Consider the following 17,119-nt stretch of genomic DNA (forward strand, 5'->3'; position numbering starts at 1 on the left):
TGTTTTTAAATGTGACTGCTCAAGGACATTTTGTCATTCACAGACAGTTATTGTCCTGTTTTGACCCTTTGCAAAAGATGATTTGTGATCAGCTATTGGACTTTGAAAGGTGCCCTCAAATGCATGTTTCTAATGACTTTGGAGATTGTGACATTGGAGTAGAGGGAAAACATACAGGAGTCATAAAGAGCTGAAATGCTCATGAATGTCAAGCAGAACAAGAGATAATGGAATAAACGGAACTAATAGAAAACTGAAGTAATCCTTTTTGACTTTTTGCTTATCCTTGTTTTGTTTTTTCCAGAGTCAAGGAAACTTTTCTTTTGAGCTATCTATAGCTTTTAACAATTGAGTAAGACATACTCTGTGAACAAAATTTGGAGCATATTTCTCTCTGCCTGATTTCTCTAGAATTTGGAAACTATTTGTGAATATTCTTAACTTAATGGCAGGGCCGAGTGCTGTGGCTCACGCCTGTAATCCCAGCACTTTGGGAGGCTGAGGTGGGTGGATCACGAGGTCAAGAGATCGAGACCATCCTGGTCAACATGGTGAAACCCCGTCTCTACTAAAAATACAAAAAATTAGCTGGGCATGGTGGCACATGCCTGTAATCCCAGCTACTCAGGAGGCTGAGGCATGAGAATTGCCTGAACCCAGGAGGTGGAGGTTGCAGTGAGCCGAGATTGTGCCATTGCACTCCAGCCTGGGTAACAAGAGCGAAACTCCATCTCAAAAAAAAAAAAAAAACTTACAGCAATATAGTTATTTGCATCAGTGCAATCAGAATCCATTTTCTTTTGCAGCAGGATGTAACTGGAGAAACTGGTTGTTTTATCAAGGCTTTGACTGGAATGGTGTGCTATCCTTTCAGGAATCAAGCTTGACTTGCAGAGCCAATAAAAGCTTCTTGGGAAAACTGTCCTCATACTTTGTCTACGCAGTCCCTGTACAGGGTTCCTAATCTGTGGTGAGTAAAGAATGTCATTTTCTAACAGGCCCAGGAGCCCTATGCTATTTGGGGACCTCAAGAAGATAAGAATTTGCCCAACTCATAGGTATTTAAGGGTACAAACCCATGGCTGGGCTCAGCTTTAAAAGGTCCTATCTGAGATTCCTTGTGGACCTGAGTTCTATCAAAGCCAATTTTTAAAGCCTATGTGAAAATAATTGTTTTTCTGCACTTTATGCAAATGACCAGGCCAAGTATAAGACTAAAGTTTATTTCAGAAACAACTCAATCCTATTATGATTTATTTTTTAACAGAAATGAGGACTGGAGAGAGAAAAATGATTGTTTCCAAAATGTATCATACACTTGTCATTAAATTCTAGTCTCAGTTGTTCTTAAGTTTTTGCTTACATTTTAGACTAACCCTGCTTATTCCTGTTAACCAACTAGTGATCTCTGGTTGTAGCTCAGAAGAAACAGAAGGGATGGGTAATGTAAAAATATGAATCAATATTCTAGTTCTGGGCAATTATCCTGCAAATTCTGCCAGGTAATAGGAGTACATAGGGTGCTTATAATCCGGAGGTTTCTTTGAAAAAATGAGACTAAGGGAGCTAACCAAAGCCAAGCCCCATTACCCAAAGCTTAGCAGGCATAACTATAGCCACTAGTTACCTGGGCGTGTTGGCAGCCTTGGGATTTTTAAGTTGTCCTTAACCCCTTGTTCCATTTTGATATATGTCATCTAATAACCCAAATTGTTTCTTTTCACTTAGAGGCCATTAGACTCCAAACAGTGATGTAACCAGAGCCTTGAATGATGGTTCTCTTTAACCAGGACCTTTAAATAGGCCTCTGAGGGAGCTCTGATTGCTGTTTGCCCAAAACAGCACCCGCTGTCAGCAGGAAGCAGTTAAGATTGTCTTTGTCCCTATTCTAACAACAGGTAGTTGTACCTCTTCAGAGGGGGGAGTGAGAGGGACAGGGGGCAGCCAAATGCCTAGGCAAATAGGGATAGGTCCCCGGTAAAACCCCACATCCAAGCCAAAGCCAGTTTAAATCCTGAAAGCCAAGCTACAAGTTAAATCCTCAGACCAGATTGAGAATTTGTCTCCCTGTTTGTCATGCTTTCCTCTGATTGATCCCCTCTTCACCTATTTTACATATAATTACCCTTTCCTAATTGGTTTTCTACACTGTCGTGCCCAACTTTGAGTGGTGTCTTCATTTTAACCGATTTTGCATACTCACCAATCAGCATGTACTCCCCATCCTGTGCATATAAAGACCCCAGTCTCAGTCAGTAGAGGGAAAGATGGCCGAACTTTGAGGAGACAACTGGACTTCCGGGAAGAGATGCACTAGTGTGTTGGCAGCTCAGTTGGCCCCTTGCCTTATTGCATGGGGTGGTTGCCCTCTGCCAGCAAGGGCAAAGGGCCAGTGTTACAGCCTTCTATGCAGTTCCTTGGGTCAGAAGATGAACCCCATTACATATATTGTTTCATTTGACCCTGGACTACAGAAAAGATGGCCTGACTTCCGGGGAAGATGACTGGCCCTTCCCATCCCCTCTACAGCTCCCCTTTCCACTGAGAGCTGTTTTCATTGCTTAATAAAATTCTCTACCTTCACCATCCTTCAATTGTCTGCACAACCTCATTCTTCTTGGACATGAGGCAAGGGCTCAGGACCCACTGAGTGTGGGTACCCAGAAAGGCTGTCACACCGGCCCTTTGCCCTTGCTGGCAGAGGGCAACCACCCCATGTGATGAGGTAAGGGGCCAACTAAGCTGCTAACATACCACGATCTGTAGACAGCAGAACTAGGAGAGCACTGTAAGACCCCCTCTAGGGCTTTGGGGTTGCGGGCACCCCCACCTGGGCACTGCCACAGGCCCCACATGGAGATTGCTCCTGCCAGCGCCCAGAGCAGCTGGCTGCATCCTGCACTTGCTCGCTCGCACCTGGACTGGCTGCAGGTCCTTCATGGAGCTTGCTGCTGCCAGCACCTGGAACAGCCAACTGGATCCTGCACTCACTCACTCATGTGCTCCCTCCTGCAAGGGGTTGAGTGTGGCAGACTGAATAAACAGAGCACCCCTCTTGTGAGTCCAGTGAAGGGGCCAAGAAAAAGTCCTACATCAGAACCACTCAGGAAATGGAAGGGAATGGTGGAGCATTGGGACATGGGTTGAGGAATAGCCAGGCCCTGGGGCTATAACTGCCAATGACAAGATTGTCAGAATTTGGAGGCTAGGGAGGTTGAGCAGGCAGGACCCAACCCTGTGGTCTCCACCCAATACTCCTGCCTTGGGGAGAGCTCCACAGAGCAGGGGTGACAGGGAGGACAGGGCAGGACCAATGCTCTTATTTTCCTAAAGTGTAAACTGAGGCCCACATGGGAGAAAGATGGCACCTGGGTCCATGTCCTAATCTCTGGAACATCTGAATGTTACTTTATATGGCAAAAGGGACTTTGCAGATGTAAATAAGAAATGGATCTTTTTTTTTTTTTTTTTTGAGACGGAGTTTCGCTCTTGTTACCCAGGCTGGAGTGCAATGGCGCAATCTCGGCTCACCGCAACCTCCGCTTCCTGGCTTCAGGCAATTCTCCTGCCTCAGTCTCCTGAGTAGCTGGGATTACAGGCACACGCCACCATGCCCAGCTAATTTTTGTATTTTTTTTTAGTAGAGATGGGGTTTCACCATGTTGACCAGGATGGTCTCGATCTCTTTGATCTCGTGATCCACCCACCTCGGCCTCCCAAAGTGCTGGGATTATAGGCATGAACCACCGTGCCCAGACTTAAGAAATGGATCTTGAGATGGGAGATGATCCTGGATTTTCTGGATGGGCTCCATGCAATCCTTATGGGAGGGAGGCAGGAGCTCAGAGAGAGTAGTAGGACACATAAAGGTAGAAGCAAGAGGTTAGAGTGATGCAAGGAAGCAGGGCCACCAGCCCAGGCATGTAGGCGGCCTCTGGAAACTGGAAAAGACAAAGAAAATTGATTGTTCTTGGATGCTTCCAGAAGGAATGTGGTCCTGCTGACACTTGATTTATGGCTTCTGACCTCCAGAATTGAAAGAGAACAAAGCTGTGTTGCTTAAGCCAAGAAGTTTATAGTAATTTGTTACAGCAGCTATAGGAAATGAATACAGAGCCAGGGTCCCCAGAGGATGGGTAATAGACTTTGGAGCCGGATTAGAATCCAGTCAGTTAGCTCCCCCAGTTAGAGCCTCCTCTCTCCCTCGGTACTTAGACCGAGGCCTCTAGCTTAGGTCACTGCACAGTTCCTTGGATCAGAAGCTGAACCCCATAACATGTATTATTGCATTTGACCCCGATAAGAACCCTGTGGAGCATATGGTGCCCCTATATTACACATGGGGAAACTAGGTTTGAAGGTGTGAGAGGAAAATAAATCTCAGGACCCCAAAATTACTAAGAGCAAGTCAATTACTAAGGGAAAAGTCAAGTGGGGAACTGCTTAGGGCAAACCTGCCTCATTCTATTCCAAGAAAAGACAGCTACTAACATTAGAAAGAAAAAAAAATGCATGCCTTCCTCATAATTTGTGGACAAAGGACAGAACTCAGAGTCATGCCTCTGCTCACTGAGATAAATGCATATCATATGTTGTTGCTTCCTTTGGAAAGGTTAATCAGAAACTCAAAAGAATGCAATCGGTTGTCTCTTATCTACCTATGACCTGGAAGCCCCCCACTCCACTTTGAGTTTTTCTGCTTTTCCAGACTGAACCAATGTACATCTTACATATATTAATTGATGTCTCATGATTCCCTAAAATCTATAAAACCAAGCTATGTCCCAACCACTTTGGGCACATGTTGTCAGGACCCCCTGAGGCTATGTTATGGGTGCATCCTTAACCTTGGCAAAACATACTTCCTAAATTGATTGAGACTTGTTTTGGCTGAGAGCAGTGGCTCATACCTATAATCCCAGCACTTTGGGAGGCCGAGGCGGGTGGATCACGAGGTCAAGAGATCGAGACCATCCTGGTCAACATGGTGAAACCCCATCTCTACTAAAAATACAAAAAATTAGCTGGGCATGGTAATGCATGCCTGTAATCCCAGCTACTCAGGAGGCTGAGGCAGGAGAATTGCTTGAACCCAGGAGGCGGAGGTTGCAGTGAGCCGAGATTGTGCCATTGCACTCCAGCCTGGGTAACAAGAGCGAAACTCCGTCTCAAAAAAAAAAAAAAAAAAAGAGAGAGAGAGAGAGACTTGTCTCAGACGCTGGTTTACAAAGGTGAAGGACCTTGGTCAAGGTCAGAACATGCAATGAGGAATCAATGAGATGGGCCCCAGATTCAAGTCCTCTGCTCTTTCTCACATACTACAGACACTGAATGTGTCCAGTAGATACATTTTGGTGTCTCATTTATTCATTCAACAGCTATTTACTAAACATCTACTAGTTCCCAGTTACTATGCTTCGTGCTAAGAATATGCTGGTGAACACTTGTGATGCCCAGAGATGAGGAAGAAAGGCACAATTTAAATGAATAAACACACAATTAGGTGTATAGTTAAAATAGGTGGTATTTGTTTAACCATATTTATAGCAGTACTATTCCCAATAGCCAAAAAGTGGAAACAATTCAAATGTCTATCACAAACTGATTGGATATGCAACATGTGATATGTACAAATGACTAAGATTCAGCCTTAAAAAGGAAGAAAATTCTGACACATGCAACAAAAGCTTCATAGGTGAACCTTGAAGACATTATGCTAAGTGAAATAAGCCAATTACAAAAAGAAAAGTACTGTATGATTCCATTTACATAAGGTAACTAGAGTAGCCAAAATTCATAGAGACTAAGTAGAATGGTGGATTCCAGGGGCTTGGGGAGGGGTGGGTTGCCATTTTATAACAGTATGATTTGCAATAGCCAAAAAGGGGAAACAATCCATGTCTTTTGGATTATTTATGTCACCAAACATAAACGTGTGTGTGAGTGTATATATTAGGTGAGGTGCTGTGAGAAAAAGAGAAGATACTGTGGAAGAGTGCTCTTTGCACCAGAGCTAATCTGATTTGGGGGCTACAGCGGAGACCTCTCTGAATCCAAAAGGAAGGGATCTGGCCCGGTAAAGAAGGGGGACAGCGTCCCAGGCAATGGAAGCATCGTGCAAAGGCCCTGAGGCAGAATATCTTTTAGTGTGTCTGAAGACCTGTGAGACTGTTGGAGTATAGTTGGAGTGCAGAAAGCAAGGAGGAGGTTGGCTCTAGATGAGGGTGGACAGGAAGGCAGGGCCAGAACTTGCCTGGCAAGGACTTCAACTCACAGGCTAAAAGCAATGAGAAGCCAGGGAAAGGTTTTAGGCAGCCATGTATGAAGTTCATGTATGATCTTCCAGCCATGGCAGGAAGTGGTATGGTGGGAAGCTAGCCAGTTATTGCAGTAGCCCAGGTGATAGGAGATGGCTCTGGACTGGAGTAGGGCATGGAGATGGAGATATGTGGCACTGGGTGGGAGTGGCAGGAGGTATCAGAGAGCCGTTACGGAGTTTCCAGCTGCACTGCAGTGTGGGACGGTTGACAGGAGGCTCCCCTGAATCCATTCCCCAAAATGGTGCCTACTCGACAAGTTGTTTTGGCTTTTTTTGTGTGTGTGTGGTAACATACATATAATAAAAATGATCATTTTAACAATTTTTACATATCCAGTTCAGTACACTTACATTAAGTACATTCACGTTATTGTGAATCCATCTAGAATTTTTTTTTTTTTTTTTTTTTTAGACAGGGTCTTGCTCTATCATGCTGGCTGGAGTGCAATGGCACCATCTTGCCTCACTGCAACCTCTCCCTCCAGGGCTCAAACAATCCCCCCACCTCAGCCTCCCAAGTAGCTGGGACCACAGGCACACACCACTATACCTGGCTAATTTTTGTATTAGAGATGGGGTTTCACCATGTTGCCCAGGCTTATCTCAAACTCCTGCACTCAAGAAAGCCTCCCACCTCGGCCTCCCAAAATGCTGGGATTACAGGCGTTAGCCACCATGACCAGCCTCATCCAGAATGCTTTTCATCTTCCCCAGCTGAAACTGTATCCATTAAATGCAACCCTCCCTCAATAGATGTAGGGGATTGGTTCCAAAAGCCGCCCATAGCCAAATCCATGCAAACTGATGTCCTGCCCTTCGTATATGTGAGTTTTGCATCCTCTGAACACTGTATTTGTTATCTGTGATTGACTGAAAACAATCCACATATTAGTGGACCCACGCAGTTCAAACCTGTGCTCTTCATGAGTCAACGGTAACAACTCTTTACGCAGAAACAGGATATCTGTAAAAACAAACAAAAAAACAAAACAGTATTAAGTCCCTACTCCCCAAGCCCCTGGCAACCACTATTCTGCTTTCCATCTCTAAATATGACTACTCCAGGAACCTCAGAAAAGTGGAATCCTACAGTATTTGTCCTTTCATGACTGGCTATTTCATTAGTATAGTCTGCAAGGTGCAAGGCATGTATTTGCAACAGTGTGTAGCACAAAATGTTGGTGTAAGGGTTGCTAAAGTATGATGTAAAGACTGAGAGGAAGCAAAGATAAGAGTGAGAAATGTGGTCAAAGTTTCTCCACAACAGCCAAGGAGCAGGCCTTACCACCCCACCCCACAGCACGCACCTGAAGCTTCACTCCTCCCCAATCCCCATGTAGGGCCGGCTGACGTCCCTGGGTCTCCCTGCCTGTGTCTGCCTGAGCCTGTATGACTGTGGTTCATTGTCTGTCGGGGTGGGAGAATATATGTGTATGCCTGTGCATTTGTTTTCTGTGGGTGCCATAACAAACTACCACAAGCTAAGTGACTTAAAATAATACAAATTAATTTCTTAATTAATTGATTTATTTTTGAGACAAGGTCTCACTCTGTTGCCCAGGCTCCTCCCAAACTCCTGGGCTCAAGAGATCCTCCTGAGGCAGAAGAGGGAAAATATGGCAGGAGAATAGCAAAGGGAATTAAAAGTTGGATCAAAGGCAGAATGAGTAAAAGCAAGGCCAGGCACGGAGGCTCACGCCTGTAATCCTAGCACTTTGGGAGGCTGAGGTGGGCGGATCACCTGAGTTTGGGAGTTCAAGACCAGCCTGATCAACATGGAAAAACCCCGTCTCTACTAAAAATACAAAATTAGCTGGGCATGGTGGCACATGACTGTAATCCCAGCTCCTCAGGAGGTTGAGGCAGGAGAATCGCTTGAACCTAGGAGGCGGAGGTTGCGGTGAGCCAAGATCACTCCATTGCACTCCAGCCTGGGCAAGAAGAGTGAAACTCCGTCTCAAAAAAAAAAGAGATTGAGTAAAAGCAGGGAGCAGAAGTAAGGTGAAGGTGCAGGTGAGCAAGAAGTGAGATAAGCTGAAGAACAGCCAAAACAAAAGTGAGAAAAATAAACCCCATGAAGGCTGAATCCAGACAAAACCTATCAGGGACAGCTCCTCAGAGATGGACATGCACATTAAAGAGAAAAAGTATCCTTAACATAACCCGTATGATAATCAGCTCATTAAAGCTCATGCATATGGACTGCATATCATGCATGTACTTGTAATTATGAAATGGAGGTGACACATGACAGCCAAAGTACTAAGCAACACATCTATCAGTCAAAAAGGCTAGAGATTAGGCAGCCTTGGGAAGAGAAGAAACACACACACACCCCCCACCCCCAGAGTGCACCAAACTAATGTTGATCTCGTCTCCCAGAGGTCAGTCCGCTCTCCTGCTCTGAGAGCGTAATACTGTGCTTATTAAGCTTTTGCCGCTTTGCTTTGCTACCGGTGCGTGTCTCATCCAATTCGTTGTCTGGGACACCGAAAGCCTGGAGCTGCAGGGCACCATCTGGTTTCCACCCTCAGCCTCCTAAGTAGCTGGGACTACAGGAATGTGCCACTGCACCCATCAAACAACACAAGCTTATTAACTTACAGTTCTGTAGGTTACAAGTGTAACATGGGTCTCACCGGGCTAAAATCAGGGTGTCAGCAGGTCTTTGTTCCTTTCTGGAGGCTCTAGGGGAGAATGGGTTTCCTTTCCTTTTCCAGCTTCTAGAGGCCACCTGTGTTCTCTGGCTCATGGCTCCCTCCTCCATTTTCAAAGTCAGCAATGTAGCATCTCTGATGTTTCTTCCTTTGTCATGTCTTGTTTTCTGGCCACAGCTAGGAAAGCTTATCTGATTTTAAGGATTCACGTAAATAGATTGGGCACAGTTGGAAAATCCCCCATGTCAAAGTCCTTAACTTTAATCACATCTGCAAAGTCCCTTTTGCCATGTAAGATAGACACCATAGGATTAGGACATGGGTATCTCTGGGGAACCTCCATTCTGCCTACCACCTCTACATGATAGTGAGGGTGTGTGTGTGTGTGTGTGTGTGTGTGTGTGTAGGTCTGTGTCTCCTCAGCCTTTGCCTCCGATGTAGAGGGCCTCTCTTCAAACTTTGTGTCTATTTTGCTTTAGTCAGAGTAAGGAGAAACCTTAGCCCATTAAACCTTAGTGAAGAAACCTTACCATACATTTGTGGTAAGCAAATATATGCAAAATCACCATGGGAATAGGGACCTGGCTGGAGCACCTCTCCTGGGGCTGGCTTTCCAGGGAACTGAAATATAACCCACAGAGATCCCTTCCAACTCATCTATCCATCCCAAAGTCAGAGTCAGGTCTAGAGAGGCCACAATGACAGGAAATAAATGAGGTGCTGAGTGACCATGAGGCAGAACAAGCCTTATACCCGATGCTAAGGTGCATTCCCTCCGCCAGCCCACCCAGTGGAGCTCGCCATCCCCTCCCACCCGACCAGCCTGCCCTCCACACACTGTGCTCTCCCACCTGTGCGTTCTCCTCTTTCCTCCATACCACAGCCCTGCCTAGGGAGGCCCCTCCCACCTCTTTCTTGCTCTCTGACTCTAACTCTGAGGCATCCTTCAAGACCCAGCTGAAGTCTACCCTGCTCAAGGAAGCCTGTCTCAACATGTCCCTGTCCTCCTCCAAGGGTGTGCATTGTCCTTTGAGCACAGGGTACTGTCTCCTGGTCCTGTTTGGTTCACTGTGCCCATCACCAAGATGGCCACACAACAGGCCCTCAGTCAACACCATGTCCTGGGCACACCACACTCTTTCAGGCCTCTGCACTTCTGCACATGCTATCTGCTCTTGACTAGAATGTTCTTTCCTGACTCCTCTTGCAAGGTCTCATCTCCTCTGAGGACACTTCTCCACCTCCCCTCCCACGCTGCTTTTCTCTTTTTAATATTCCTGGTTTTCTCTGTTATACTGTTCACCACGTGAACTACAATTCCATTAGACTCAAGGAAACAAATCCATCTTACATAAACATTTGTTGAGTGGCTACTCTGTGCTAGACACTGTGCAAGGTGTCAGGGAAATAGAAATGAATCACACAGAGGTCTGGCTTCTAGGGTCTAATGACTTGCCTTAGGCTGCTATCCACACCAGACTGGGTAGTTGCAGAGGACTAGGACTCAGATCGGATTCCTCATTGGTAAGCACATACCAGCCCATGATGAAGCTTTGTGGAACAATGCAATATTGACATTCTTGAGTTGTAGCTTCAGCTCAGACAAGCTGCTTTACTTTTCTAAACCTCAGGTTCCTCATCTGCTAAATGAGGGCAGAATTCCCAGGGCTGGGCTAAGGATAAGTAGAGACCAGGAGTGGGAAAACCCTATGGAGACCAACCATCCCTCCGTATGTATGAAAGATAGTGACTGTGACTGTGACATTCTCCTCTGTCCCCTACCAGGGCCAGCCATGCTCCTCAAGGCTTCTGGAAGGAATGAGTAAGCAGCTCTCACTAGCACTGAATTCACACCATTCAACTCTGGCCCTTCCTGGATCCTAGAGAATTCTCCGCATAGAGTCATGGTTTCCATCTGCAGCCTCTAAGCTCTGGATTTCTTGATTTCTATTGAGAAATCCCCATCCTGACCTTGCTTTCTGTTCCTAGGCCCTGGTTTGTATAAAACACAAATAAGGCATAGGTAAAAATCTAAGAACAAAATGGGCCAAGCTAAAGGAATCCCTTCCAGGGATTTACATCAGAGCTGGTGACATGGTTCGGTTATTATGTTAGAGAACATGGAAGCTCGTGAATGAGGAGACATCTACCTGGGGTCCCCAGCAAGTCAGTAATAAGACAAAGGTGAGACCCAAGATGCCCGGCTCCCATGCCATGCACTCCATATAGGGCCACCAAAGACCTTCCCCATCTGGGTCCCCTATCATTCTTTCTCATCTCTTTCCACTCCACACATCTAGTTCTACCTAGATTCTCAATGTTCTCCGAACATGCCCTTGAATGAAATATGCCTCTTTGTGCACCCTCTTTTCCCACTTATACCAGTGGGCTTAACGTCTACTCATCCCTCAAGGCCCATTCAAATATTTTCTTTTCTGGAACAAAAGTCTAAACTTAGTTTGTCCAGAACCCAGTCATCTCTCCCTCCTCTATGTTCTCTACATTGATTTTAACATTTATTACCCTCCTCTATAATTGTCTATAACTGTCTTAGTTCTCACTCTACTCTATTTTTCTCCTGGGCAGGAATTATTTCTACTTCCCCTTTGTCCCCAGGGCCTAGAAAGGTGTCTGGCACTCAGCTAGCACTCAATAAATGTCACCAACTAACCAGTCGTCATGACTTACTGAACCTGGCTGATGACCTTGAAAAGAAACTCTCTTACTAGGGAATTTCCAGCAGGCAGAGTTATCAAGGACAGGGGCAAACGGTACCTGAGGTAGGAATCCTGTAAGAAAAAGATGCCAGAGGACACTGCTCAAGGCCATTATAGGCCCTCTGCACTTTTATTCTCTCTCCCTGAAATCAGAAGGCTCTCTCCTCCTTCAGACCTTTACTCAGAAGTCACCTTCCCAGTGACTTCTGTGGCCCCCCAATCTAAAATAAAACACCTCCCCTGCAAACATTTTATTTCCACTTCTCAGATTTATTTTTTCTCCTCAGTATTTACTGAAATCTTAAAACTACATATTTTATTTATCTATGTTCTTTATTGTTTACAACTCTCAGAATGAAGGCTGCATGAAAAGAGGAACTTTTTTGTTCTGTTTTGTTTACTACTGTATACCCATTACTAAGAATAGTGATAGACATATACTAAGGCACTCAATAGGTATTTGTTGAATGAATGAAAAAGGTAGTCATTTCCAAGAGGCAAAGTTTACTCTTTAATGAAAAATTTTATAAGAAGCAGTGCTATTTGGCAATATAATCACATTCAGTATGCACAGTACACGACCTCTTGAACAATTCTTATCTAGTCTTCACATCAGCCCAGGATAAAAGGAAGGCTGGGGAGAGATTATGATGCTGGTTGATGAAGAAACTGAGTCCAGAAAGAGGAAAAGGACTTCCCCAAACCCACACATCTGGCCAGGACAGTACTGGAACTGTGGATGCCTGCTGGCCCTGGAAGAGGCTGGTAAGTGATGAAGCTTTATAGGAATTGGGTTTGAAGGACCTCTGTTGCCAGAAAACATGAGTATCTCTAAAGGGGAAGCTGAGTCAGAGGTTACTAGAACAGAGGCGTCAGCAAAGGAATGGGAGAGGTGAAGAGGCTGACCTGTAAGGGGCCCTGGCCCAGGCCTGAGGGAAGCTGATTCCCCCAGCAGCAGAATGCTGTACCGAGGCTGTCATTCAAGTCTGTACATAATCTCCAATATCAGAGAGAACTCAATAGGCAACCTTAAAAGACCAGGGAGTCCACTGCAAGTCTGCAGGGTTTGGCTTCCTGGGACTGTGAGGTCTTCTAGGGCAGCGAGCATATTCATAGATTTATCCCCAGTTTCTAGGAGAGCCTGGAATATAGTAATAGTTGAACTCAAATATTTTTGTTCAGAGCAAAAATTAAGAATGAATGTGCTCAAATGGAAAACTGAAGCTGAGAGAGCACAGACAGGAGGGGCGTAACCTCAACCAGCGATTCCGGGGTAGAAACAGATTAGTTTTCCTGGAATGCAGTAGGACAAATGGCCCTCGTACTAAGAAGTTGCGGTCAGCTCTTCTTCAGAAAGGGTTAACAAGTAAAAGGTGTCTGGGAACAAAGGGGTAGGGGTTAAACGGAGCTGTCGGGGCGGGGCCAGAATGCAGAGGCCGATTGGCTGAGACTCAAGGCGGGGCAGATAGATAGGCGCGGCACACTTCCTTCCCTAACAATAAGACTAAGGTATGTCAACGTCACATCCGGGTTAGTGGGCGGGAGCGGGGGGGGGGGGGGCAACAAAAGGAGACGAAGGACGCATGCGTTTGGTGAGTCCCGGATTCTGGTGGGTTCTTCCGCTCAGGCTGGGTGAAGCGCTTCCGGGTCGCCGCCGGCGGTCGCCTCCCCGCGCGGTAAGTACAGAAGGAAGGCTGCGGCCGTCTCCTTGCCCCTTCATTCCTTCTTACCCCAGAGAAACCCATTTCCTTTGACCCGACTCTTCTGGAGCTCCATATTCAGAGTCCTTAACCCGCAAAGATCTCCAGCTCATTGACCGCTTCCTCGAGACTAGGCCCCACCCCGTCACACAAGATCCGTCATTCATTGGTGTCACTTCCTGTCACCCAGGATTTCTTTCAGTTAATTGGTTCTACTCAGGCCCCGCTTTTTTAGCGTTTAGCAACCCTATAAGGCCAAATTTCTGTCTGAGTCCCGCCCCTACTTTCTTTCTGTTGGTCAACTGCATGGTCATTATCGTAATAAGCAAAGAATGGGCGGTGGCTTTGCGGCGGTGGGTTGGGCTTTCGGAGCCAAGAACTCTGGCCTGTCAGTACTTCTTGGACAAGAAGGTGTTTGCTCTTGTGCCTATTACAAGGGTTGGAAAGCTGAGATACAGGGAAGGGCAGCAGCTGGCCCTGGGTTGGTCAGATAAATTAGGACAAAAGCAGGATCAGGCATCGATTCTTTTCTCCTGCTTATTTCTAGCGCCGGCCTGGATTCCTTTCACCGGAGAATTCTAAGCCCCGACTCACTGTGTGACCTAAAGCCAGTCTCTGCCTGTCGCTGGGCCTCAATTTGCTTGTCCTCAGTTTAATTCAGATTATCTGGCACTCTTGGTCGGCTCCTTTAGCCCCTCAAAGCTGATTGTAATCTTATATGTTAGTTCATCCATTCAGTCTTCCATCTACTTATCCACTTATTCATGCCTCCTAGAATGTCTTACTGAACCCTGCTTGCATATACTACAATTCCCCCACCCCGACATTTGGCCGTGATTCATTAGAGAGGTGGTTAGTGTCCTAAATTTCTGACACTGGGTAGGTGCGGTATGGACCATCATAAAGGGGCAAAAAAAGCAGGTTTTAGTGTACAGAAGAGGTAGTGATAATTTCAGTAGAACCCTGCTACCTCTAATTTTGTATGATTTCATAATGCCAGTCTGCATTCTGGATTTCTATTCCTACACTTGACTCCCATTCCCCTCCCTCCTTCAACAGCCTGCAAACGGCTTTATCCATTATTTACTTAATTATCAGAATAACTTTGAGGGTGGTATAATTGTTATTATCCCCATTTTACAGATGAAGACACTGAGGCCCAGAGAGGTTAAGTGACTCAGCCAAGGTCAAAGAGCTAGTGAGTGGTGGAGCCAGGACTCAAACCCAGGTCTGTCTGATTCCTAGTGGGGAGGCCTGCTTCCCTGGTATCTTCCACCCTATCCCTAAATCAAATTACAACCAAATAAAAATGAAAACAAAACACATTCACTTGACCCTTTCTCCTAGTCTAGGAGCCATGTCCACTTTGTTCCCCTCACTCTTCCCTCGTGTGACTGAGACACTGTGGTTTAATCTGGATCGACCCTGTGTGGAAGAGACAGAGCTGCAGCAGCAGGAACAGCAGCATCAGGCCTGGGTGAGTGAGCACCTAGCACAGCACAGACAGAGACCCCCTTCAGTGGGCCATGACCGAGCCTTACTATGGAGATCTGCCCAGGAAGAGCTTTCGCCATGAGCTGGGAATAATCAGTCTGGGAGCCAGGGAGCCAGGGTTTTCATCTTGTAGTACCCTAATTTACAGGGGGACCATGGGACTTCTGGGCCAGATTAGAGTTCAGGCTACTGACACTCAGCCCAAGCTCTTTTCCCTAAACCATAGGAAATAATTTTGACTATTAATTGAGGATCTAGCAGATGACACTTTCTAGGCTGGTAAGTCTCTCACTTTATCCTCAACATAATTATATGAGAAAACCAAGGCTCCAAGAGTTTAGGTATTTGGATCAAGTTCATAAATGGCAGATGGCAAGAAAGAGATTGAATCTTCCTGAGAACTGGGAGGAAGCGTCTCCCCGACATGTGTGGGTCTTCTTTTGGGTAGAATGGGCCAGTCCCATGCCCCTGACCTGCTCTACTTGGGCTGTGGCCTTGTTCCTCCATGCCTTTGCCCACAGCTCCAAAGCATCGCAGAGAAAGACAATAACCTGGTTCCTATTGGCAAGCCAGCATCAGAGGTGAGTGGCTCTAGCAGGTGGGGACTTTGTGAGTCCCAGGGTGGACCGAGGGTCTGCTCTAATTCTGAATGTCCTGTTTCTGACCTAGAGCAGTTGTGGTTCTCAGATCTTGGTGAAGGCCAAAAAGGGGAGATAGAAGGGGTGGGCACAGGGCCTAGCACTAAGGTCCTGCAGAACATGCACCAGCCTGATAGACTCAAGGAGGGCAGGGTTGAGGGGTCAGAGGGGTGTCATTCATTGGCCCTAAAGAGAAGCTCCAAGTGGGTTAGTTCTTGAACTGGTTCACACAGGCCTGTAGGGTTTACAGGCTTTCTCCTGTCCACCAGCACTATGATGACGAGGAAGAAGAAGATGATGAAGACGATGAGGATAGTGAAGAGGACTCAGAGGATGATGAGGACATGCAGGACATGGACGAGATGAATGACTACAATGAGTCACCTGATGATGGAGAGGTCAATGAGGTAGACAAGGGGTATAGGGGAGGGCCTCTGTTCCTGGGCCCCTGCTCCTGACCCGATTGATGGCCAAAGGGGTACAGAAACCCTGGATCCAGCCAGGGGCAGGATCTGGGGCTGAGGCTGGCTGAGGCCCCTCCCCACCCACACCCAGCCTCCTCTCCAGGTGGACATGGAAGGCAACGAACAGGATCAGGACCAGTGGATGATCTAGGTAGACAAGGCAGGGTGGCCTCAGGGAGATTCCAGGCCAGCCCAACCTACCCTGCATCCCAACCCCCAACCCCTGCCCACAGAACCAGCTGATGGTCCCAGTGCCTGAAAGTGCCCTTGGGTACCTCCTCAGTTGCTGCCAGGATCTGGTGTCCTTGGCCCCTCCCAGGCCATCAGTCTGCACTTGAAATCCCCAGGGCCTGAGCCCCACTTCACCTTCTTGGCCAGTACCTCACCCCTTGGTTGCCAGGTCTGGTTTCTTTCTAAGTTTCTTTAATAAAGACAAAGGAGTGATTTTCCCCCTATGTCTATTCCCTATTTGTTGGTGGGGCCCAGAGGAGTCCAGCATCTTCTCTTGGGCTTTGGGAAAGGGCACTCAAGGAGTATCAGGCAAACTAAATGGCTATGTGGGCCTGGCTTGGGGAAGGCCAGGGCATTCCTGGCCCTGGGCCCAGGGTTCTGTATCATTTCGTCTGTCCCAGTGTGTATCCAGCTATTCCTGCAGGGCTTCTGACTCAGTCTGCCGCTTCCTCTGATCCCACCCAGAATGGCATGGGTTGAGGATGAGAGGCTTTCTGAGGCCAAGTGCTAGGAGGCCCCTGGAGCTCTCCCAGCCAGCTTCCCTAGTGTTAAATCTAAGAGAGAAGATTAAATCTCAGAGCAAGGCAAGGATTCCCTTGGAGCCACTCAGCAAATCAGTGACAGAGCTGGGTTGGGAGCTCAGGCTTCTTGCTGTCAATCATGGTTCTTTCTAGAAAGAGGGGGCCTAGTGAGACCAAGCAATCTGATAGAAGTTGACACTTCAGGTCAGTGTAGAGGCTGAAAGGGGTCAGAGGTGGGAAGAGAGCCTCCCCAGCCCTAAACTCAGCATGTGTCAGGGCCCAAACAGGAAAGGGAGGGGATAGTCTGAGGTCCTTGCTTGGTTGGGGGTGGGAATGGGAGTGGGAGTGGACATCAGTAAGTACCCCTAGGCCTGGACA

General features: G+C 46.8%; 1 protein-coding gene across 14 annotated transcripts; it reads left to right on the forward strand.

The window, feature by feature from the left end:
- Positions 1-13,291: 13,291 nt before the first annotated feature.
- Positions 13,292-16,442, forward strand: ANAPC15 (anaphase promoting complex subunit 15). Of its 14 annotated transcripts, none has more exons than NM_001199361.2 (6): positions 13,292-13,369; positions 14,537-14,621; positions 14,746-14,870; positions 15,409-15,468; positions 15,795-15,932; positions 16,093-16,442. In NM_001199361.2, the coding sequence occupies exons 3-6, from the start codon at positions 14,751-14,753 to the stop codon at positions 16,138-16,140; spliced, it is 366 nt and encodes a 121-aa protein (NP_001186290.1). In that variant the 5' UTR covers positions 13,292-13,369; positions 14,537-14,621; positions 14,746-14,750; the 3' UTR covers positions 16,141-16,442. The 14 variants fall into 14 exon arrangements, with proteins under 14 accessions (NP_001186290.1, NP_001268988.1, NP_001268986.1 ...); NM_001282057.1 differs by having other exon boundaries at positions 13,293-13,369; positions 14,741-14,870; XM_035262269.3 differs by having other exon boundaries at positions 13,324-13,804; positions 14,741-14,870; positions 16,081-16,438.
- Positions 16,443-17,119: the final 677 nt, after the last annotated feature.

This window comes from Callithrix jacchus, chromosome 10 (assembly GCF_049354715.1).
Source record: "Callithrix jacchus isolate 240 chromosome 10, calJac240_pri, whole genome shotgun sequence".
Classification (NCBI taxonomy): Eukaryota; Metazoa; Chordata; class Mammalia; order Primates; family Cebidae; genus Callithrix; species Callithrix jacchus.

What these genes read in the sequence shown, in the direction of transcription:
- ANAPC15 (XM_035262269.3), top strand. Translation starts at nt 14,751, where the DNA reads ATGTCCACTTTGTTCCCCTCACTCTTCCCTCGTGTGACTGAGACACTG. An exon ending in TTGGCAAGCCAGCATCAGAG is followed by an intron (nt 15,469 to 15,794) that starts GTGAGTGGCTCT and finishes CCTGTCCACCAG; the next exon opens with CACTATGATGACGAGGAAGA. An exon ending in ATGATGGAGAGGTCAATGAG is followed by an intron (nt 15,933 to 16,080) that starts GTAGACAAGGGG and finishes ACCCACACCCAG; the next exon opens with CCTCCTCTCCAGGTGGACAT.